The 25,571-nt window shown below is 36.6% G+C and overlaps 1 protein-coding gene across 6 annotated transcripts in view; it reads left to right on the plus strand.

Moving 5' to 3' along the window:
* The window catches only part of COL19A1 (collagen type XIX alpha 1 chain), a 203,702-nt gene that overhangs the window by 115,735 nt on the left and 62,396 nt on the right, over positions 1 to 25,571 (plus strand). For all 6 annotated transcript variants that reach the window (XM_085576382.1, XM_085576378.1, XM_085576381.1 and 3 more), the window contains 2 exons: positions 10,923 to 10,970; positions 24,861 to 24,914. In XM_085576382.1, coding sequence (XP_085432508.1) covers positions 10,923 to 10,970; positions 24,861 to 24,914 — 102 coding nt within the window. The remainder of the gene's footprint in view (positions 1 to 10,922; positions 10,971 to 24,860; positions 24,915 to 25,571) is intronic.

Here is a 25,571-nt window from a genome sequence, read left to right on the forward strand (position 1 = left end):
AATAAGTTGCCATGTTTTAGAATACTTGTTTTTTTGATTATGAATTTTAATATCCTGTATCTGTATTTCCTGGGAAGAAGCTAGTGTTTTGTCCCAAGATCAGTGACTTTTTGCTGCAGTTCATATCTTGCTGGAGGTAAACAGGTCCCTTTATCTCCTTTAGTTCTTGAGTATACAAACTGTGTTAAGAAGAGTTAATATTTTATTAAAATATTATTAGTAACCTGAAATTGTACTGTAGTAGATGCATTGGAGTATGTCTTGATTTAGATAGATTCTTACAGGACTTGAAGGGATCATAGGAATAGGAATCAGACATGTCTGAAGATAAGACAGGAAAAAACCTGAGGATATCTATTTTGTGTGTGTTCTAAGACCATAGAACAGTCTTTTTGAGAAATTTTTATGTAAATGATTGGGAAATTAGTATATCTGTTCTGATAGAAGTACCTGGATATGTTAAGTCTCTTTTTTTTTAATGTGTTCCTTGTCTTAAGTTGTGGACACTTAGCTTTCCTAAGAATCACACTCAGAGGTCAGTAGTATGATATCAAGAATCAGAGAATATGCTGAGCTGGAAGGGACCCACAGGTTGGAAGGGATTGTCAAGTCCAACTCCCTGCCCTGCACAAGACCATCCCCAAGAGTCACACTACATGCCTGAGAGTATTGTCTAAATGTTTCTTGAACTTTATCAGATTGGTGCTGTCCCCACTTCCCTGTGGAGCCTGTTCTAATGCTCAACCACCCTCTAGGTGAAGAATCTTTTTCTGATGCCCAAACTAAACCTCCCCTGACCCAGCTTCAGACCATTCCCTTGGGTCCTGTCACTTATCACCAGAAAGAGGAGATCAGTGCCTGCCCCTCCTCTTCCCCTCATTTGGAAGTTGTAACTGCAGTGAGGTTTCTCCTCAGTTTCTTCCAGGCTGAACAGACCAAGTGACCTCAGCTGCTCTTCCCTGCAAGGGCCTTTTTTCTCCTTGTGGCCCTCACTTGGACATCTCTAGGAACTTAACATTTTTTTATATTGCATTTCTTTGATTACAGAATGCTTTGGAAATGTTTCAGTTCATTGATTCCAGCACAACAAGGTGTCTGTGTGGTACATTTACTGATGGTCGCCTTTACACTTTTTAAAAGAAAAGGTTTGACTTTTAGGAAAGCAGACAGTCTTCAGAGGGATGTTAGTAACTGATGTAGACAAGAGTGAGTGTTATGGGTTTAGCAGTTTGAAGACAGATTACAGCAGAGTGGGAATACATGGCTCAGCAGGAAGGCTTTCTCTCTTGACCACTGTAAATCGTTGTGTGTTTCTCTTGGCAAGAGCTAAAAGAAGATTAATTACATGAGTGATGGTGGCTAAGGGAAAATTCTGTTTTCAGAGTAGTTTTATTTGTGTGACTTCTGTGTGGCTGTGATTCTTGAGATATATAATCATGAAAGGAAGATTCATATCATGCTGTGAATAAATAGTAGGTCAGATAATATCACAGTTCATATGTCACTTAATGAGAACTTACTATGTCAGAACCATTCATGCTGTTATAGCCAAAATATGATGTAAGTGTTTCATTTATGAGTCCTGTTAAAGTTTTAAAATGTTTCATTCATTTGGGATGAAGGCATAATATCATAAATTTATTCTCTGCTTCTAGTAATTGTTATTTTTTTCCTAGTGTGAAAATTATTTATTTTTATCTAAAAGATAAATGAATTTTGCTGGGGGGCAGGGAGAGAAGTGAAAATGATGACACACTGTTAGAACTAAGTCCTAAGTATGACTTTTGGGCAGTAAGGAAGGGAATATTAAAAGGGACCAGGTTTTGCTCAAACTAGACAACTGGGCCTGGGTCATCAACCTTCTGTCCCAGTGCAATTGCACACAGGTGGTAAATGATGGCATCATACAGAGCTCTACTGCCTTGTGCAATTTTCCATTCCTGTGTGTTTCCATAGATATCATACATCTGTGGAGTAAGCTGAATGAGGTCTATCATATATTCTTATTTCTGTATAAAGTAGACCATCAGTAGTGTTGTTCGGGGTCAGAATGTTCTCCCCATACACAGATCTGTACCATGCTTCCATCCTTAGCACAGGGAGGGTGAAGGCTGCAAAAGACTGAGGTTGCTTCACTGCAGCAGCTGGTTGATCCAGGGAGAATTGCCTGTAGGTAATCTATACAAGTATGTAACAGCATGCAGTAGAAGTTCTTGGGGGTTTTCTATTTTTGTTTTTTTTTTTGGGGTTTTTTTTTTTGTCTGTGCTACTGACATCTGCAAAAGTCTAAAAAGATGTCAGTGACTCTGTGTCTAAAAGTGTTTGTGCAACCCTTATGAGCAGGAATTCCACACAGCTCAGAAGTATGAGCAACATAGGAACATGAGAAAATACAGAAGAGAATGACGGGATTGGTACTTGGAGGGAAAAATATATTTTTAAGTGTCCAACTGACAGACACAGCCATTATAGTATGGAATGAGGGAAACTTCAAGGCAGTATGTATGGCAGAATTCATAAATACCCAACAGCTGTAGCAACCTATTAGGTAGATGAGCATATGCTAAATTGCAAAACAGGCAAAACAATAGCACTACTTTTTAAGATGCAAAAATTATTTTATGAGTTTGAAATTGAAATTTTATAGCTCAGAAAGTGCATCTGAAAAATAAATTAGAACTCTGGATCTTCCTGTCTGATGCAAGTTAACAGAAAATTTCACACTGTAATCCTAACAGTATTAACATTTAACAAAACTTCTTACTTGTAGCAATAGCAGAGAATTCAGAAAGAGATGGGATTAGAATCCCATGTGGTTTTGTGCATTTATTTAAGGTACATACATAAGTCTTGTTAATACAATTTTATCAATCATACATGAAGAATTAGAGAAAAGAAACAGCATTGTAATGCAAAATATGATAATCTGTAAGAAGAAATATGTCATAAATTTTATAGGATTTACATAGAACCCTACTGAAATTAGCCATTTCAGTAGTTCTAAGTATATTTGTTTGACTCAGGCATTATTCATGCAAATACATTTTATTGTAAATTTGACATATATATGGGTATATTTGATGCAAAGGATGCAAAGTTTTCCTGTGTTTCTGTGAATCAGTTAACACTCCCCAAGTCCAGGTATATGTATGTATTTTTCTTCTCATTTATGGTGGTAGTTTTATGGGAGTAGTCCAAAATCATGACTGATTCTCAGCCTTTTTTTGTACTGTCTCTAATTTCTCTGCTATGTTCTGAATTGCTCTGTAAGTAGTAGATGTCTCTTTAGTACCTTTCAGGTGTCTTATGAATAAATGCTGTGATTATATTTTGAACTTTTCTCCTGTATTACATGCACTTTATGAAGCAATATGGGAGATGTTTAAGGCTTAAGTTCCCTGATAAATTGTACTGTAGCTGATGAACCTTGAGAGAGTAAAAAGGAGGGATTGTATTGCTCTGTAGTGTGGTTTTGCCAAGATGTGGGATTTAGAGGCAGAAGCTGGGGACTGTGTTCTGCAGGGTCACAGCTGGCTCCGCAGCTTGCCTGATCTGGTATCCCCAGCTTAAGCCTGTGCGTGCTGTGTCAGAGAGTGACAGGTGAGGGAAGGTAGCACAGCCATCTCTTGTAAAATATACGATAACTATTCCTCTCGACACTCGATACACTGCTTTTAGTTCCTGGGGAAAATGAGCGTCCGTCCGTACGTTCCTGCGAACCTATCCCTTTCAGGAGTTATAAAATAGTCACCCAGATGGCACCAAGTGTTTACTCAGAAGCGAAGGCTTAAGTCAGTCACAGACAGAAGTCTCCAGGACTTGCTTACTAAACAGATATTTGGAATGTTGGCTCCTAGGTCTGGTTAAACCGATCCGAAGGAAGCCGGTGCACAAGTGCCGTGTGGAGGCGGCTGTGGGAGGAAGTTGCAGATTCAGGTCTGGGCAAGCTCCACTGTAACTTATGGCTCTCCCCTTCCTAAACAAACATCAGCTACAGATTGCACAGCTTTCTCCTCAGTTATTCATCAGAAGCCAAAAAAATGGACACACATTCTCCAGTAGTAAGCAACTCAAATAATATTACCTTCTCTTTCTTTCCACATCATGATGTGAAGGAAAGTAATCCTACTTAACTAAAGAAAGTATAGAATGTAAATTGAATTTTCATTCTAAATCTCTTATTTTCACACCTATACTTTAAGGAAAATCTGAATTTTATCTATCTGAGCTTTTTTAATGCAGGTGTATTAATTCCCTGGAAATACTAAACTGTTCAGTTGTTTTTCATTAAATATAGTGATCACTTAAGTTCCACAATATACCTTACAAATATTCTCTTCTTCAAAAAGCATTTTTTAATTATGGGAGCAGGTTCTATTAAGATTATCCCTTTGTTGAAATAGAAGATGATTTAGCAGTTACAGTGCAGTTTTTATCTTCTTTATGCAGTAATACTGATAGTAAAGGCACAAGTGAAGATCGAAGTCTTAACCTTACTTTTAATTTGTTTTTTACCCTGATAAATTGGCATGAATGTGATTTCTATGTCCTTCATTAGAATCATGATTTGAAAATTGTCCCATATGCAGTACACATCAATGTAATTAATAATTTTGATTTAGTCCTCAGGATTTTGATTATACTTTTTTGCTTAGCAAATAAACTTATGTTTATTAAAAGTACTAGGTTCATGAATGTAAACTTGTATGAAATTACCCTTCCAATTTCCCTTTCAAATTATTGTCTCTGAAGGAAAGTACATTTCAAGGTTAGTCAACAGAGAGAGCTAAAGAAATGGCCAAACCCAAAGAATGATGACATCAGTGAAGAATATATTTTCTGTTTGCTCCAGTAATAAATGATCAAGAAAATGTAGCTTGTCATGTTTTCTGGCAGACTGAAATACTTCTGCTAAATGCTGTCTCCTTTTCTCTAGAAGAAAATGGATTGAAAGCAGTTTAGCAAGAAAAGTGGTGTAACAACAGATCAGTATGGTCACTGCAGTAACTTTAAGGGCTCAAGCAGGTGTAGAAATCTTTCCAGTTGCTGTCTCAAGGTAACTTTTGTAATGATGTCACTGAGATCAGGTAGTGTTTGAAAATGCTTAAGATAGAGCTAGTCTAATTTCCCTCATAAATGGTAATACAACAGGAAATTAGTAATCCTTCTGTGATTTCCCTGTGCCGTTTTTCCCATTGTAATATATTTGTAACAGTGAGGCGTGTCTGCAAGCTCTGCAGGCTTCCGTGTGGGTGGTGATGGACAATCTTTTGGACAAGAAGAGGAAACTATGGTAATTGTATTTTAAGATTTCCCCCTTCCTCACCCTCCTGTTTGGGGTTCAAGATAGGACAGCATCACATAAACTGCCTTGAAGACACCTGAGAAACCAACACTTTGGCCATCTTGACTGGAGGGAAGTTATTAATATTTCAGTTCCTTTGCTTGCTGAGTGTGATAGTCTGTTTTTACCTGAGAGGAAGTCATTCATTTACACTCAATATGTAAAGGCCAAACACGAAAATATTCTCAAAATAAGGTAGAAGGATCACAATGACCTGCACAGTAAAACTTACTCTCTACAAACACCTCCAGATTAAGTGGATACCTTTAAGACCTATTGAACTGCATCTTGCTGCATCCTGTCTGGGATGATGTGCCACTCTTACATCAGTGCAGCCACAGCAGTACCATCCATCCCACAAGCAGTGTTTGGGTGGCTGGAGAGTGCTCCTTGAGTCAGTCATGCTGCAGTTCTTCACCCATTGTGTTATGTCAGGAATTTGGAAATCTGTGGTTACTTTCTACCTGACTCCTGATTACCATGATTCCATGATGCTCTACTTGTGGAGTTTACAGAGGGATCATTTAAAATGTAGTTCAATAATGTAACAGTTTTTTCTTTATCCTGAACAAGGACTGTGTTTTAAAGAACTACATCAATCACATGCAATAGGAACTGCGTGGCAGTCTGCTTTTTTAAATATTTCAGTGGTGGTGTTGTATCAGTGGAACTATACCTTTCTGTTTATAAACATAATGTTTTGAAATTGCTTGGCAAAATCATGTATGTTACAGCAGAGTCTTTTTGAAGTAGCAAATTTTATAATTCTAAAAGCTTCCATATTAAAATGATTAAAAAATCACCTATTCTTACATTATCACAAGGCATTTCTGCATACCTAATTTAGATTTTTTCTCTGTCTTTATTTAACTCATCTCACTAAATTACATACATTTTCTCCCTGTCTAATAGCATTTATTCTGTAAAAATTGAGGTCATGTGTTTGCTGGAATTCATAGTGAGGAAAGTAGTGAAAGTAGTGGGTGAAAATAGATTGTGTATAGAGCAGACAAACCAGTCTATAAATTAAATAAATTTTGTGGTTTAATTAGACCTCCATTATTATTACTAACATTTGTATTATACTTAATTTTTGTTGAGAATGAAATGTATTCCAGCTCAAAATGTATTCCAGCAACGCTACCTACAAGTACATAGGGCAGCAGTCTACCCTTCTGCCTCAAAAACTATCAGCTGTGTTTTGAAGCAACTTTCAGAATCCCAAAAATATATGTACTTGTCTAATATTTTGCTCTCTTGACATCAACCATAATCTTCTGTGAGAAGTAACATGGATAATAGCTTTAAGTAACCTCACTATTTCACTTTAGCTAGGTTTTTTCCTTTTTTTTTTTTTTACATTATTTTTTTCACCATGGGGTCACGATAAAAACTTTGGTTTTTTGAGAGTATGTTCTTAGGCACTTTCTCTGAGTTATTACATTTATGAACAATGCCTCCACCATGTCTCTGCAGATGCTTGTTGTGATGTATCTGGTATTTAAAAATGCTTTTGTACCTGCAGAGTCACATGACAGCCCTTCTACAGTAAGTGGCTTCTGATAGTACCACACTCATACACTTCAAATTAACAGCTTTTGAAACAAAACAGCTTAACTGGCAGAACTGATTACTGATTTTTCTGTAACTTCCTAATATATTTTTCTTCTACTGTCTTACTAGTTTTTATCTCCTGATACCTTCAAAAAATACTGGCTCTTAAAGTACTAAAATGTTATTCAATACAAATTCTTTTAAAAACTCACTTATTCTATTGCAGCATTTTTAAAACTTGTTGTTTTTTCCTAGTTTCTATCAACTTAGATTAAGTTTTGATGATATTTCATTTAAATATTTGTCTGCATGTTTTTCACAGTGTGGTTGCTTTTTCTGTTCTAGGTTCAAACCAGAATATTTTCCCTTGTCAATCCTTCCCTTTATGATTTACCTCTTATAAAGGGATTCACAAGTTTCTGCTCTTCATTTACAAGATTTTGTACAACCCTCTTGTGCCTACCAGTGCACCATGTATCATCTCACTTCATAGCCACCCTCACTCATTGTAGATGAGATGTAGATTCTCTAAGTTGCAGTTGCACTTAAGAATGTCTCCATTTTACTGGCTTTTCCCCAAGCTACGTGGTAATGTTTGAGACATTTCCACTTCATGTTTCTCAAGCTTCTTCAGGTACATTGCTCCAAGGGGCTTGCTTGGTCCATGACAGGAACAAGCTTTATAGACTGTGTATGTTGTTTTAATTCACTGTTCCAAGAAGTAGGTAGAGATCTGCCACTTTTCAGCCTCAAAGGTGGCCTGGCAAAGTCAGGAAAAGCCCATGTGTGTTAGGTCACCTCGAAGAATGCATCATATTTTCCTGCCAGCCTGATGTCACACAAATAGGCTGTTTTTATACCTCACAGTGCCTTGTGCTGTTCCTAGACATTGTTCTGCTCATTACCAGAGCCATGCTTTTGCCAGTTCAAATATACCAGAGTGACAGTGACACATAGTGAATGATTTCAATTGCCTTGCAATACTTGAAGGGCACCCATAAGAAAAGTGAGGACAGAATTTAGCTAAGCCTGTTGAGAGGACAAGGGATAAAACTGAAGGAGGTATTAAACTGAAGGAGGGTCAATTTAGATTAGATATAAGAACAAGTTTTTTTACAATGACGGTGATGAAACACTGGAACAGATTGCCCATAGAGTTGGTGATGCTCCATACCTGAAAACATTCAAGTCCAGATTGGTTACGACTCTGAGAAACCATTATGTGTTTCTATGATCTTAATGGCTTTGGCTGTTGTTTACCTGGGAGTTTGTACTTGTAGAATAGATTGTCTTCTGACGTAAATGTTTTGAACACAAACCACAGCATATCCCATATACCACTGGTAGACAGAGAGATGGATGGATGGGTGGATGGATGGATGGATGGATGGATAGATATAGATAGATAGATAGATAGATAGATAGATAGATAGATAGATAGATAGATAGATAGAGGTATGCATATTCAGTCTATATTCCATCCCTTTATCTGTGGTGGTGGGCTCCTCCAACCTACTATGCTATCCATGGCTGGAGGGAGCCAAATCTGATCTTTGATCTCCAAAGGAAGATCTCCAGAAATTAAATAGGAATGCGACCTAAATAGATATTACAAACATGTATTTCTATTCATTGCCAAGTTCTATAGGAGTTCAATGGTAGATGTTTTATTCCTCCGTTTAGACAGAATACACTGTAGAATGTTTCTTTTTTTTATTTCTCCCACAGGTTTCTTCTGCAGTTATTTTTTCATTATCTCTTTCAGTGAATGTTGAGCAAAGATAGCATTGCTACGTCATTACTTTGGCCAAGTTACTACAGTTTTAGAGCTGTGTTAGTTAACATGGCCTCTGTTGTCCTATCAATTTTTAAACGGAAGATCCCACTGAGGTTGGTGTGAACTTTTACCTCAGTTTCAATATCAGGATGTGGCTCCTTGTACAGGGGAGTCCTCCCTGCCTAGTTACCAATTGTACACAGCTCTCCTCCCTTTCCTTGAAGATAAATCTCCTTATCTGGTTCCTTTTTCTTGACAATAATATTGTAAAGAGAAGAAAAAGAATAAAAGTACTCCTTGGATAAAAAATGTTGGCTATTAATTATCACTATTGTGCAGTTGCATTCTTGTGTAATTCTTGTCCCCTTGGAGCCTTATTATACAGATATGTGAGGCTAAGTATTTCCTCTCCATAAAACGGACATTACAGGTTTTCATCTCATTCCCTTGCATAAAGTTGTCACTAAAATTAACAAAACAAAATTCCATCTCTTCCTGAATTCTCAGAATTTCTTCACAGAATTAGAATATTGTGAACAATTAGACAGAACACAACAAGTTCCACACTACCTAGATGAGAAAGTAAAGAAGCTTTACAGAGATCACATTGATGTGCTACTTTATGGGTTTGTATATGCATAAGCTACGTACCTTGCCCTGTAATTAACTTACCATTATATTATTTTTTGGACACATATTCTCATGCATATTTTAGTTCCATAAACTTATGGTGAAATACGGAAAGGTTGTGTATCAGTTTTGCAAAAGATCCTACACCTTATCCTGTTTACATTATAAACTGAAATGATAGGAGAAATATCCTATAATGAAATACTGCCTGAGATATATTTTTAGCTTCAGTATTTGAAAGTGGAGAAATGGTAGCAGTGAAAAAGCTCTTGAAATGATCTATTCTTTTTAAAATTGAAGTCAGACTACATTCTAATCAACTTAAAACTTTACTTGAAGATATAATGAGCTAGTAGCTTTGGAATGCCTACTTACTTTCTCAAGTTTATATTGGGAATTAGAGATCCTAAATGAACTTCTTAAATTCATTTCTAGAAATCTGCATACTTTAAAAAAATCATGATTTTCAGGATGCCTCAGTTGGTCCTTATTGGTTCAATAAATATGTGTAATTGATTCTAAGTAAAGTGTTTGAATTTGACTAAAGATACAATTCATGCTGAAGCAATACATAAAGCTGAGTAATTTTAAAGATTTTAAAATTTTAATATTTCAAATTCTTAAATAAACAAAATGTAAGTTCTCTGTGTGACATCTCTCTCTAAAAGTATGCAATATAACATGCAAGGCTTTTTTTTTAATTATACAATGCAGAACTGTTACATATTCTTTGCTTATTACATTGAAAATTATTTCACATTTCTTGTTGCTATAATGGAAATTGCATTGCTTCCTCAAAGTAATTTTTTAAATTGTGTTCCAAGGTGACTCATGGAAAAAGCGGGGAGTGAGGGGAATGACTGTTTAAGTTGTTCTGAGATGTTATTTGAAGGCTTTATGATTATATTGTACAATAATCAGAGATAAAATTAAAGCCCCAAAGCATCAGAAGTGGTCTGTGATTCGGTCTCTGACTGAAAAAGGCAGATCCTTGCACTGAATTCAGACAGAAGGCTCACAGGTCAAGGGTATATTCAAAACATTCAAAGCTCTGGTGCCTGTTCAGGGGAGACAGGGAGAGAGAAAAGAGACACTAAAGTGTTTTGAAAAGCCAAGCCAGAACTGCAGAGGAAGAAGCACAGGGCTGGTTCTTAGGATCCAGAGAGCATAAGGCCTTCTGCTATATTTAGTTCCCTTTCCTTGCCTTCCCCTCCCCCTTCAGTGCCTATATTTGAATTTGAGTTGTAGAGTAAGTTGTCTATCATTTAAAATAACTTTTTTTGTCAATTTTTTATGGCATCCTAACTTAACAAGATAAATCACTTTTCAATTAATATTGTACTTAAATATAGCTGTGCTTAATTAGTGCTGACTTACTTCCTCTTTTCCAAAGGATACAGCCTTTATATGATGGAATGCGATTAATAATTATTGTTTGGACTTTTTTTTTCACCTTAATATAACATTGAAGGAGTTGTTAGGAATAGACAATTCTTATTATTAGAAATAAATACTTGTCTTGCTATCTGGATCTTTGGTCTTGTCTTACATTCTATAGAAAAATAGAGAATGAGAATAGCACTGAATGTTATAATTATTTAATGTTTGTATTTTAAGGGTTTGCTGGAGGGTCCCCAAGGTCCACCTGGCAAAGAAGGTCAAAGGGTGAGTAAACTTGGTGAGCAACTGGTCAGTGTGCTAACAGCTTGATGTGTGACTTCTGCCTAAACACTAATAAAAAATGGTAAGGTAGCAGCTGAGTATGAGGCTTGCTGACAACAAACTGAGCCTTGACACTTGAGGTTTCTCTTCAGTTGAAGGAGATTTAACAATTTCAACCATCTAAAGTGTTTTCATGACTGGCAGAACAGATGTATTGTACTGTGTTTAGTGCAGTATGTTTCTGGTGTAATTTTAACTGAAAAAATATTAAAACTTTTCAGTTTTCCTTTTTTGGCAGGGGTGAACTATACTTTGAAACATCTAAGCTATATAAAGATATGCATTTAGAGTCATTATCTAAAATATTAGCAGAAACCAGTTGTACTGACCCATTATGCAAGTGTCAGTGCTTATGTGTACAACATATATGTACAAAAGATACTATATGGTACTGGGGGGTCGTGGGGGGGTGGGGAGGGGCCAGACAGAATTTGCCAAATACATTAAATAAACCTTTGGTCATTTAGAATTTCAATATAATTAAGTAACTGACTGACTGGTTTCTCCATGTTCTGTTTTTACTTTCCCTGACTTAATGAATTTGATAATTCATTAGAGGAGATAACAAATACTTATGATTGTGGTATCACAAGAATTAATTCACTGTTATAAATTTATAATCTAGTATGTTCCTAAAATTTCAGGAAGATATTGTGACTCAAGCATTTTAATATTTTTACAAATAAGTGTGTGCCAAATTTGCAGTATTGAAGCTGGGGCTCAATAATTCTTGGTTTATTTAGGCATCTTGATATTCAATATCACAGTTAAAATATCTGAAGTAAAAAGATTAAGTGTTTCTCATTATTGATCTTAGTAAACTACAGTGAATTTCTAAAGGCTAACTGAAGGATACCAATAATAGTAATAAAACTAACAGAAGACTAGCTCTTGAACAAAATGAGTAATGACACACAGGCCCCAAAGTTATGTTTTATGTTGGTTGTTAAGTTTTAAACATAGCACCAAATTCCATTTAAGCTGAACACAAAGACACAAAAGCTGAGTTTATTTCTGCTTCTCACTAAGGATTGAGAACCTGGTCAGAAAAAGCCGGTGTAGTAATGCAGAATTCAAAGCTGTGTGATGAAAATGTTAATGAAGCACATTTACTAGCATATTAACATCCTTAGTAAGAATTTTATAATTATCATTACTATTACAGTTAGCAATTAAATATATAGGGCAGTGTGAAAAGATAGTTGTATCCTCTTTTAGCATATTTTAGACTTGTTCTGTGGAGTACTGAATCTGCAAAAAGACATGTTCTTTAGGAACAGTTATAAACATTCTTGTGTTTTAGAAACTTCACTCTTGGAACTTCGTTTTTTGTGCAAAATTTCAGAGTTAACATACTGTATTATATTTAATGATGGATAAATTGCTTTGGAAATGGTGGATAAATTGATTTTCCATTTTGCAGTAGGAATTAGTAGGTTGATACTTTCATCATGGACATTTTCCTACTCACACATAAAATTGAGCTGCTGTCACACTCCAGCCCCTATAAAAATGAGAGCACTGATGGTTTTGTAATCTCACCATGCACCCGGCTGCCTTGAGCCAAGCAAGGGGAGCAGCAGACTGTGGAGTCCCAGCATCTGTCTTTACCTTTCTACCAGTGAGATGCTCACAACAATACTCCTGCTGGCCACTCCCGTCCAAGCATTAACAACATTGTTGGCAGGCTTAATTGAACTCCCATGTGCTTTTGCATTTCCAATACATTTAATTACACAACAACATACCGTTTGTAACAAGATCTCTGCTCTGTTTAATGACAAACAGGACAGTGCTCATCTAATGGCTATTAAATGCTCCTTTTTATTCAATTATAGATGTCATGTTGCTCTGTTCTACTTTCAGCAGATCCTTCAAATCTTTCACATTATATGAAGTTATTGCTTTTCTCATGGGCTGTCTTTTGAAGATTAAAGCATATTATTGAGTGCGTAATTAGCTAATATTTTTTTTTTCCAACATATTATTCAGACCTGAAAGCAATATTGTGTCCATTCTCAAGAGTGGAACTGCAACATATTAGAGGAAAAAAAGACACTCAGAAACACTCAAAAGCATCTGTTAAATTTGGATGCCACATTTTGAGAGCATGAACTTTTATTTTAAGTTGCCATTCATACATTACTTGCTATATTCAAAATTTAATCCACCTACATCTGGAGCATTTTTTAGTGTTCAACTCTTTTGAAAATTGGTCTTAGATTAATAAAGAATTGAGAGGACAATCATATAGCATGTAACTTACAAACCTCAGGATACATACACATTGAAAGAAGGAAATGAGGAGAATTAACAGTGTTCATGGTGATATTGAAGAAACATATATAGAAGGCTCAGGTTAGGGCTAGTGAGAGGTAAATAGCAATAGCAAATTAGTAGAAAAGCAAGAAAGCAAGGAAAACAGCATGCATTTGCATTTTCAGAATGTTTTAAGTGAGGTTTGTTATATTAGCCGAGATCAGAGTTTAATATTAGAACTACTAAGAAATACCAAACCCATCTCCCTCCATTCACTAAAGAGGGAACTAGGAAAATTGTACCCTTAGTGAAAGGAATACGTCTGAAACACAGTATTTCTTTTACCTCACAGGAATAATCTGCACAAAAAACTACATCATGAAAGTATATATAATAATTATTATAGAAATAGAGTAAGTGTTCCTACTGTTATAATAAACATAAAAATAACCAAACTGTAGTTTTTGAGTTCAAAGTTATGTCAACCTTAAAATGCTTATTCACATATACATCAAATTGTCTTAGAAATGCAAATCTACATCATTACTTAATTAGATGATGTCAGTGGTTTATTTATTTCAAGTAAAAAGGGGGATCAATACATTTTTTTCAAATAAGGTGGTAACAGCTTTTTTCTGATAGATGCGCTGTAGACAGAGTTACTGGTGTCATCAGAGTCCATGTATAATTATTAAAATACTGAATATGTCACTTTATGTGTCTTTGATATATTATACTGTATATACAATATAGTAATGCACTATATTACTGCTGTATGGTCATACTGGGTTATCATCTTACTCCCACATCAAAGAGCAGTTTAGGTTCTTACTTGTTTAAATGATGGTCAGCAATGGAAATTGGTGGCAGAAGTCTGAAATATCTTCTATCCAGATATCCTAAAGAATAAAAAGATTTGCAGAAAGCAGTACACTAGTGTGATGTGTTTACAGAAATGTAGTGTGGGGAGATCAATCAGAAGGAGAGAGAAGCCCTGAAAATTCAGTTTTTGTAGCATTAAAGGACCCTGTATCAGGATGGCCAGGTTCTATTTTTTGGCTTTATTTAACAAAAAATTGCAAATTTGCTAAAAGGTTTCAAATAACGAAGTCTTGGAGAGCAATCAGTGTGATGACAAATAAAAATTTGATTCATAATTATATTATTTCTCTCACACAACTCTAGTAGCAACATGCATAAATATTTCTTATCTGAATAAACAAATGGATTAGTAGTCTAATATTTATCAAGAGTATTGGTTGTGTCTGTAAGAGTAGACTCATCAGTTCCCATTCTTTCCTCACTTGTTGTGACACCTTTCCCTCTCATCTCCATTATTTCCTCTCATTGTGACTGGCTTATGCAGGAGAGTAGCCTTTGTGAGTAATGGGTACAAAGAATGATCTTTAGACTTGTATATCTTGCTTCCTTTGCACAGCACTAAAAAGAGGGGAACAGTTTTGAGATCAAGCAAACAAATATTTTTAAATTTTGCATGTTTTACTACCATGCTTTATATACACAAAAGTAACTTCCTAGAATTTTTAGTAGCACTACAAAAAATCTTAAAAGATATTTAATGATTCATCATATATTGTCCATCCTTAATTAGACTGTTGTTCTGAAGGCCAAAGTAATTGTCATGGCAAAAGACATCATAACCTGGTTACATCACAACCTGGCCAAATTCAAAGAGCACACAGTGAACCTATTTCTGATTCTTCAATCAACCTGAGACTTATACAATACTCATTTAAAGGGCTGAAATAACATCATCAGTGAATGTAGTTAAATTTTGTGTGAGCATGTCCTTGTGTTTTTCCTTTTGCCAAGATACTCACTGCCATTCACCACTCACACTTGTTAGTCAATATTGTGTTTTCCTGTGGCCTCAAGGAGTCCTCAAACATTTGCTCTTCTTAAAAAAGTCTAGTGTTTCCTCTTGTTCTACAAGTCATGACTTTGTATAACATTTTTTTAGGGTTTTTGATCTTTAATGGAGTGGTTTGTGTTAGACATGAGACCTTACTCAGCAGGAGTTTTGGCTTTTAGTTCTGGTCACAGAAAGAAATGGGCCAGTAGAAACAGCTACTCATTCCTGCATGAGAAATACTAGACTGCTCTGTGAGCAGGGGCTACATTCATACAAAATTTTTCAGTGTCCATCACATTGGCTTCAGGCATGTTACTGCTGCAGCAACTTGATACTATTATACAACTGCTCAGAATGACATCAGGAGCTTCAAGAGGTAGTTACACATTACTCAGAAAAGTCCCTGGTCCAATATTACTAACCCACAAACAATACTAAGATTGGGTACCAACCTAGCATTGCATGGAATTTAAACCACAGTGGACTACCATGCCATCTTCCTGGATTCTTGTGTTGTGCAGAACTGTTACTTTTCTCAGTCATCTTCCACTTTCTAGGAAGATCATCTTTTGCAGAAGATGAGCTTTTGGGGAAGGCTCAGTGGGAATCTAATCAGTGTGTAAATATCTGATGTGAGGGAATAAAGAAGAGGGAGACACATTCTCCTCAGTAATAGCTGGTGACAAGAGGCAATGGGTAAGAAATTTTGCAGAAGTCCAGTTTCCACTTCAAAGGACATCAACAACAGACTGCAAGTCTCCTTGAAGTTTTTCTTGCAGTGTTTCTTGTCAATCACACATTTCAAAATATGCATTTTATTTTACACTGAGCATGTATCTAATCCTCTATTAGACTTCAGCAACTGGGTTTTTAATGTCTTCTTTATACTGAAGAAGTATTTAGAGTTTTTCTCTACAATCAAATCATCATTGCATTAATTTTTGAAATAATTCCACTAGGGTCCTTCAGCTCCCATGCAAAGAATTTTCTGAAGTCTTCAAGTCTTTTGCCATGTTGCTGTGTATTCTTAAAAGATTCTACTACCTATAGCTTACAGGCTGCACGGAGCTTTCCAGACTGTCTATAGTATATAAAATGTAATGCAGTTTATATTTCCAAAATAATATTCCAAATGGTTTGGAAAGTAATGCTTCATTTTAGTTGGATATCTTTGTAGCAGTGATTTTCCCTGAAATTGCTGCATTTTTTGTAAATAATATTTTTTTCTGAAAATTATTCAATTTTTAAAATATAATACTGCAGTGAATTGCAAAAAATTTCTTAACATGAAGGATCAAGTCAATTTTACTAGACAGCGATGCTGTGAAATCAAGACAGGGTGATTTTGCATTCTCAGCTGGCCTCTAGAAGAGCCAGGCGCAGCATGCAGCTGAAATACTCAGGAGCCTGTGCAGCAGTTTCTGCTTCTTTACAATCCTCTTGATGCCTTCTTGAGCTCCTAGGCACTTTTTCTGGGATTTTGGCAATTTTGGGAAGCCTCTGAGGACACTGAGGATGCTTGTTGCTTCCAGGTGAGGCTAAGGCAAGGGTGGCTCTGGCAGCTTCTGACAAACTCTCTCAGCTGTCCTTGAGCAGCAGTGCCACGGCAGGCAGGTCAGGCTCCTCCTGGCCTGTGCCAGGATGAGGACTCTGAGGAGCAGTTTGTGCAGCCATGGCAGAGGCAGGCAGGAGATGCAGCAGGTGGCTCAGCAGTTTGTGCAGGAGGGCACAAAGGGCAAACCTTCTGTGTCCAGCATGCACACGCTTAGAGATGGTGGTCACAAGGCACAGGACCCAAGCGCTGCTGAAGGAGCACTGACAGCTGTTTGCTGTCAGACTTTCACACCCAGATGGAGGACACAGCTGTCTAAGTCCATAGAGACTCACACATTACAATCCTCTGCATTATTTTGAATGTTCATGGTGACTGGGAGAGGCTCCTGAAAACTGGAAAAGAGCAAAAATCATTTCTGTCTTCACAAAGGAACATACAGGGAACTACTGGCCAATAGGCTTCAATCCCTGGCAATGTGAAAGAGGAAATCTTCCTGAAAACCATTTCCAAACACATGGAAGACAAGAAGGTGATTGGGGTAGTCTGCATGGACTTAAGAAAGGAAAATTTTGCTTGACCAAATCATTGCTTTCCACTATGATATGACTAGCTAGGTGGATGAGAGGTAAGCAGTAGATGCCAACCTCAGCTTTAGCAAAGCCTTTGACATTATCTCCCATTATCTTTGTACACAAGCTGACAAAGTTCAGGTTGGATGCATGGATGGTGAGGTGGATTGAAAACCACCATCTTAAAAACAAGGTCCAGAAATTTTTCATTAGTGGCACAATGTCCACTTGGAGAGGAGTCATAAGTGGTGTACCCCCGGGCTGCTCCTAGAGCCACTGTTCAGTGTCCTCATTAACAGCCTGGACAATGGGGCCGAATGTAGCAGAGAACTGAGGCAGAAGAAATAAAGGGCAAATCAAGTTCAACAAGAGCAAATGCAAAATTCAGCATCTTGGGAGGAATAATCCCAGATATGAGCATGGACTGGAAGCAAACTGTCTGGTAGAAAGCTTTGTGTAGAACTGTTTGGACAATAAGCAGGCCATGAGCCAGCAGCAAATCCTTGTGGCATAAAACAGGGATCCCACAATATCCCAGCCTGCATTTGAAAGAGCGCTGCCGGCAGGTCAAGGGAGATATCCTTCCCCTTTGCTCAGCCCTGGTGTGACCACCTCAAGGAAGATACAGACTTCCTCAGGGGCATCAAGGTGCAGCTGGAGAAACTTCCATGGAAGGAGACAATGACAGCTGGGACTCTTCAGCCTGGAGAAAGCTCAGTGGGAATCTAATCAGTGTGTAAATATCTAATGTGAGGGAATAAAGAAGCAGGGGACACATTCTCCTCAGTAATAGGTGGTGACAAGAGGCAATGGGTAAGAAATTAAAAAAAACCCAAAAAAACCAAAGCCCACAAAATTCTATCTGCCCAGAGAAGTTGTGGAGTCTCCATCTGTGGAGATATTCAAAAGCTGAGTAGACACAGTCCTGGACAATTGATCCTGCTTGAGGACAGGGATTATCCTAAGTGATCTTAAGACTTTCCTCCAACCCAGACAATTCAGTGTTTTTTATGTGACTAGCTCTTGCTTATTCTCAGCATAGCTAACAGCTTCATTTTTATGGATTAATACACTATTTTAAAGTCTTTTATATGTATTTAAACAGATTATTTCTCTATCATGGTGGTTTCCCTGTTTCCAGTGGTGAATCAGGTTCAAGCATTTAAAAATCTTTCTACAATATCACAGCCATATCCTTGACTCTTATATTCCTTGGGATGTTGCAGGTGTCCTGAAGTAAATATTTTTGAAAGAACTTCCTTATTTCCAATAGTTGTGTTTATAATACCAAATACTTCACTTAAGAGGAAGTTATTTTAGCATTATCTTAGTAATAAATTAAATACCTCATAAAACTAAGAATCTGTTGTCATATCTAGTATTTCAACATTGATTTCTCTAAAATTACATTTCTGGAGGGACTCTATGAAACTGCAATATTTGCCTTATGTTAATAATCAGTCTACTCTCTAAGATTACAAGTTTTTCTAATCAAGCATGAAGAAAGTTAGTTTGACAGAGTAGAAAATCTTCATAAATAAATAAATGTAGAGCTGTTAGGTTTTCTTAACATAATTATTTAGAGTGGCATCAAAATTAATTTAAATTCAGATTGCATTTATCTCATTTATAGAACTTAAATATTTCTTTGACATAATTTATTTTCAAGTTCAGTGAGTAAATGTTGTACTTAACCAATTATAAAACAAACCTTACAGAACAATGATAATGTCTGCATTGCAGGTCAGCCTCCTGACACAATGCAAAACATTTTCTTCACAGCTATATCTCTGGAATTTTGGAATCTCTTTTAATCTTCTCAGTCCTTGACTTTGATGTAAGTTGTTTTTAAAAAGGCAAGGCTCCAATCTTATTTCATCTTTAAGTTAGAGCTCTGTATGTTCCTTCACTCTGACATTTAACAGTCCAAAATACTTAATGTAAAACAGTTTTTCTCTCAGAAAGTCTCTACCTTGAAGTACATGTCCAGTAAATTAGGATACAGCTTAAAAATATTTATTTTTTCCACTTTAGCATTTAAAAATGGGATGAAACAGTTGTAATTTACAATGCTAAAAATAGATTTGTCAATCAGAAAAATTCTTCTTTTTCCCCTTGTCAATTTCCACTGTAGAAATTAAAACCTAACTTTTAATGGAATGGCGGAAATGGTATAACTTTTAAGAGGCTCTTAGAATTTCAGACTCTTTTCCAAATACTCTGTTACTAATATTTCTTTTAATGTCTGTTGCCGTGTTCTTTTGAGAGTTTTACAGTTCTTCTAAAAGTTTTCTGTGCCTTCTGATGTTTACATATTTCTACTAGAACTTTTCACACTGTTCATAAAAACAACGATTGTTTTGCATTCTACTTTGTGGGTGGAGAGAAGTGATGAACTGTTGGTTTGACCAGTGTGGTTGGAGAGGTGGCAATTTCATCCTCCAATCCACTGTCACTTTTAATATTCTATATATAGTGGAGTCAGAATATAAAATCTCTATTTGGTTCTTTTTCTTCCCTCTTTTACATCACATGCATCTGTGAGTTATTTCATGTCATAGGGTGACAAATGTCTTTTAGCCAAAGGTATAGAAATATGAAAGAATAAGAAATTATATCTAATAATAAAAGTTAAGGTATAAACTATCCAAATATAGTTGAAAATTATTTCTTTTGTTTTTAAATAAAATTGAACTTTTATGGATACACTTGAAAAATTGTGATGGATTTTGTCTAATCATTTTTTGGCAAAAGAGGTCATAGCATTTGACTTCTTGACATTGCTATGCCTGTTTAAGGATGTTTTTGTTTGTTAAGCACATTTCAGTTTTATGTAGCCTGGCTAGGAATCCCTTTAAGCATTTTATTAATGTCATAATAAAGAAACTAGAGATTTTGTAAATCATTCCTAAAATTATTTTGGAAACCCAAGATTGAGTGCTGGAAGGCTTCTGCATCAGTGAGGTGCTCCCTACTTACTTTTCTCTCAAAACAGAGGATTAGGCTCTGTGTGCTCTATTCTTTGTGAGCTGTGTTTCTATGAAAGGTTTTAGTGGGGTATGATGAACAGACTTGCACTTGATTTCTGCAAGCATTTTAATTTTAATTTCTTTCCTTCTGGCCTTATTTCTTATGATTTTGTTCAATTTAACATCTAATACAGAGGTTAATTTGTAATGTACTGGTTACCGTAATACATCCTCAAGGCCAAAGTTAATAGGATTGAAAAAGAAATGGTACATTCAAATCCTAACACTGTATTACTGAAGTTAACAAGGTTTCATTTTCTGCAATGTAGATTTTCAATCTAGGGGAGAGACTATCCAAACTCTTGCTATAATCTGAGTTAGTGTAGGCACTGGAATTGGCACTTGGCTGCTTGGTGGCAACTTTGGCCGTCTGGAGTTCTTTAACTGCCCAGAGCTCAATGTGGCTGCGTTTAGGTACTCAAGGTGCTGACAGCCATCTGTAGGTCAGGCACAGTGAGGGGTCCTTTACTCCCCACTCACCTCCTGTTATATCTGTGCTTTTTTAAGTCTGGTTAACCAAGGATTAACCAAGAGAATCATAGTTTAGCTTGGCAAAACTATTACATAAACCTCATTAATTTTGCATAACAACTACAGAAGTTAAGCCTTTAAAGCCCAGATTTCTACTTTTCTTAGAACTACTTCTTGTTTTGAAATGTGATGATGTGTTTCAAAAAACCACTAATTAGCACTATCCCTTGAAAATTCCCATGGGTTTATTCTAAGAACGTTTACCTTCATACTAAAGTGTAGAATCTTTAAATTATTAATTCCATAAATTATGTCAGTGTTCCTACACAACTGCTTGATTTTATCCTTAAATAATCTGCAGCTTATTTTTAAACACTAGTATTAGAGATCTTACTCCTCTAAAGTTAGAGATGTGAATAGATGGATATGGCATGGTACTGCAGAGGGTTACAATGCAGATTTTGAATTCTTGCACTGTGTGCTGGACCTGCAGCAGTGCCCAGGGTCAGCAGTCAGAACCAGAGCACAAATCCTGTGGGAGGATGACCAGAGCCTCTCTTCTGAACAGCTTTCCATCTCATGTCAGGCAAAGTTCATCAAGTCATTTCAATTCACAGAATGGGTGAAGGAAAAGAGAAATAAAGAATGCAGCTTACCACATACTTCAGCTAGGCACTCAGCTGGGTTTCCTGAAGCATGTAATCTCTCATTTGCTTTATTTTTAGTATTTTATCTTATTTTGCCCCTAACCAAGCAGTTGATATTTGAATGATTTGTCATTTGAATGATCTAGCTGAAGTCTGTCCTTTGGGAAAGAGGAAAGTAGCCTGCTGTACACATCAGTCAGGGCAGGAGTCAAGGGAGCAGCATCCAATATCAATAACATTTAGAAAACTTTTTATTACATTGATTGGCAGCAAAAATATATGCAGCACAAAGCAAATAACCAGCAACTGTTTTGGTCTTCTTCAGGTATTCTAAGTAGCATTAGACAACTTGTTGACACCACATATCGTTTTTAAGTGAATGTAGGTGGTATTGCATTTTTTATTTAGTTAAAGGAACAATATGATCCTAGGACATTTATTTCTATTTTGAGTGGTTTATAACCTCAATATTTGCTCAATGAAGCTAAATGAAGGTAGCAAGCCTCCTGTGTGGGCTACCAGCCCTCTGCACAGCAGAGTGGCAATAAATACGGCTCTCATGGGGCTACCAAGACCCACAGCTGAGCAGGAGATGGGAACTTTGACTCTCTGCTAAGCCCATTCTATAAACCAGAGAGGGCACTGAGATGTTTTTCACTTCTTTCTTGCCAGAAGGATGACTCAAAATCAAAATGTAAATATTTAGTCATGGTCTGGCTCATGGTCTGCCCAAGGCAGCATCATAATGGGCTTGTCAAAAACATTCTTCTAATTGTTTTAATTACCCTGAACAAAAACATAAACCAATTTTTTCTACTTACACTCTTACTATAGTATATATATATTTTTTTCCCCTGCTGATCCTGAGAAGTCAGCAGAAAGTATTCCTAATATTGAAGTCTCTGTATCTGAAAGGTATTGCTGAAAGGTAGTGGCCTTTCATACATTTCTGTATTAAATTTAAAATACCAGACAGTTTACAAAGGTGCTTGGAGGCAAAAAAGGGACTTTTATTACTCTACAAAAAGCTTATGCCTCATACTGATCTGTGTGGTTTTGCATGCAACATTGCAAAATTGCTAATAATATAATGATGGGATAAAAAGTGGGGCAAATGTTTCACTGGGTATGTGTTCTAGTAATTAATAAATGATGGTAAAAATAACTATCCCCAATTTTTTTTTTATAACTGGATTTTTTTTTCAGAAAGTTCATCAAGTTTTGTCTTTGTTATGTCATAAATCACATTTTAGTTCATCTTGTAAACAGAGATAAAATTGCCTTCCCAACATATTCCATGTTTTCCTGTGTAATTAACACCTCATTCACAGTTGTGTCTGCCAATCAAAGCCCTGTCTTCTTCCTCCTGACACTTCCTTGATACTTTGTTTAGACGGCTGTGACTTTAAGTGTCACCCTCAGGATATTTTAGATAAGTTCAAACAGGAAAAGGAGGGTGCTTCAAGAAGTCAACACTGTAGATGATTATAACTTGGAGGGACTATTTTAAAAGTATGGAGTAATTTATCTTCGTTTATTACATTATTACCTCTCAGTCTGTTTTTCCTACTTTCTAAGGGAAGTTTACTGTTTCTTTTTTTTTTTTAAGTCAGGAAATATCAGTGTCCACCTGTGTTTCCGAAGCAGAGGTCAGTCCAAAAGTACAGATGTAGCTATCCACAGCTCCCTTTGCTCGTGCATGTGTGGCCAGGCGAGCTTCTCAGTTGCTCAGTGAGCAGCATCAGTGAGCTGACCAAAGTCAAAACCTACTCCACGTTAGCCCAGCTGAGCCCCCAGCCCTAGCTGGTCCTGGGGCTGCAGGGAGAGTGTTACCAGCACAGCAGAGGACGTGCTGACGGTGGGTAGTAAGGGCCAGTAGAGCCTTGAGCCTAGTCTAAGCACCTAGTACTGTATTTTGGTTCTAAAAATTTACCCTTAGCTGCAGCAGTTACAGCCCTGCATGTGCAAGTACTGGTGGGATTAAACAGCTCAGCACATAACATATGTCTCAGCTAGTTAAGACCCAGGAATCTGATGCTCCAAACATGCTGAGGTGGTTTTGTTTCCTGCTGACTGGCTGAGGACGTTCATAAAATCATGGTGGCAGTGTACATGTTGTATGGCACAGCCCAATGGCTGAAACACATCCACACAATCTTTGTTCTTTCTTCAGCTTGAAGGGATTGAGATACCTACCACTCTCAGGAGAGTCCCTGGCTTCTAGGCAAGAGGTTTCCCTGGAGAGCTGCAGGATGTGAGAGGGATTTTCCACCCTTACTGACATCCCCTCAGTATAGATCAAGATTAATGAAAAGCACATCATGAGAGAGCTTTCCTACAGATCAGGGCTCTCACCTGGAAAGAGCAAAACTGGATTACACTTTCTGTTCCTGAGAATACTTCTGCAGTCTATGTGACACTCTTATTTAACAGACTACAGAAGCATGCTTAGAAGTAGCGAGCATAGCTTGCAGAAATATCCCTAGGTGTTAATTGTGAACCATCAGCCAGAATTTTATTTTTTTCACTTTTTAAGCCAAGTTTTTACCAGGACACCCCCCACTAATGTTCAACATTAATTTACATTTGCCATATGCAAGGGAAAAGTTTACTCTTAATGGATACAGCACTTTTTTCTTTGGCCTTTTCACCTAGATATTAGTTGTTCTCAGCTGTTGTTTCCAAAAAATGTGCATCAGATTTCAGCTTGGCAATAAGGATGTTAATTCCTGTAAATTACTTCCATTTTTATGTTGATCTTCCTAAAAAAAAGCATATGTGAAAACAGTTGTTCAAGCAAATCTGTACTAAAAAATTGTAATAGTTACATATGCATGTGTTTTTTAGAAACTGAGTGCAAAATCTCCCTTAAGTAGACTTTTATGGACTTTATGTTTTATTGCAAATGATTTTGCATGTGCATTATATATACACAGATGGTAGTAATTGCACAAAGAAGGTGAACTGTTTTTGCAAATAAATCTCTGGCTTTTGTGCTCATTATCACATCCCAGAGAAGAAGGTACGTATATTTTCTAATTGGGTTATATTGCACATATGTACATCCCAAGCTCTGCTGTGTTCATACAAATATCATTTCTTTACACCTCATCAAGGTACTTTGTAATAATCCTATCAATATGCACCATATGTAATAACCACATCAATATGCGATATTTGAGACAAAATTTTAAAATGTGACCACGATGGAGATGCAAATATAGTTTGTTAGAACTATTAAAAGCAATCCTAAAACTACTCATATTAGATAGTATTGCAGTCACTGATATAGAGTGTTAATTTTGAATGGATTTTGTTGAGGTTTTTTTGCTAATACATAAGGCAACAAATCTTTTCTTAGAATTCTTATTCCAAATCAGTCCCTAACCACAGCATTTATAAATGTCTGTTGTAATTTTTTTGTTTCCAGGGGAGACGAGGCAAACCAGGCCTTCCAGGAAAACCGGGGCCACCAGGACCTCCTGTGAGTAACGAATGAGGGGAATGGGAAATTTTCACTCTGTCCTTGGACTTTGTTAACTCTTTTATAGCAGGTTACCAGATGATAATTATAGTTCAAAATAATTGATCTGTGTGTACGCTGCTGTATCAAACACCTACTACTGGTAGCCTTTTGTTGCAGCATAAATAAAAGAAGTGGGTCTGCAAGTAGGAGGGACTACACAGGAGGGAAAGAACAAGGTGGAAACTTCAGCAGAGGAAGCAGAAATCGGCATTTCAAAGAAAGACTGGCCATGTATGCTAGCTGTGAATATTGTGCTTTCATTCCCTTTGCAAAATGCATGATGCTTCGTAGAAGAAGGGATAATTTCTGTCTCAGAGGGGTAATTTAAAAGATGAAGGACTCTGTGAAGCATGTGCCAACTGTCTGAATGATGGGGAGGATTATACCCAGCACTGGAATGAGCACTCAGCTGTAGTTCAAATGAGTTGACTGAAGAATTAAAAAGATTAAGAAATACATGACATTATGAAAGGATTTGTAATATGAAGAACTAAAGGGTTTAGCTCAGATCTAAGAGGTTTGGGATTTTCTTTTTCTTCTCTATTAAAAATAAAAATAAAGGATTTAAAATTCAAGTCAGGCATGAATGTATATTAGTCTTCAATGAAAGCAGCC

The sequence above is a fragment of the Lonchura striata genome, chromosome 3, assembly GCF_050655825.1.
Source record: "Lonchura striata isolate lonStrDom1 chromosome 3, ASM5065582v1, whole genome shotgun sequence".
In the NCBI taxonomy this organism is placed as follows: Eukaryota; Metazoa; Chordata; class Aves; order Passeriformes; family Estrildidae; genus Lonchura; species Lonchura striata.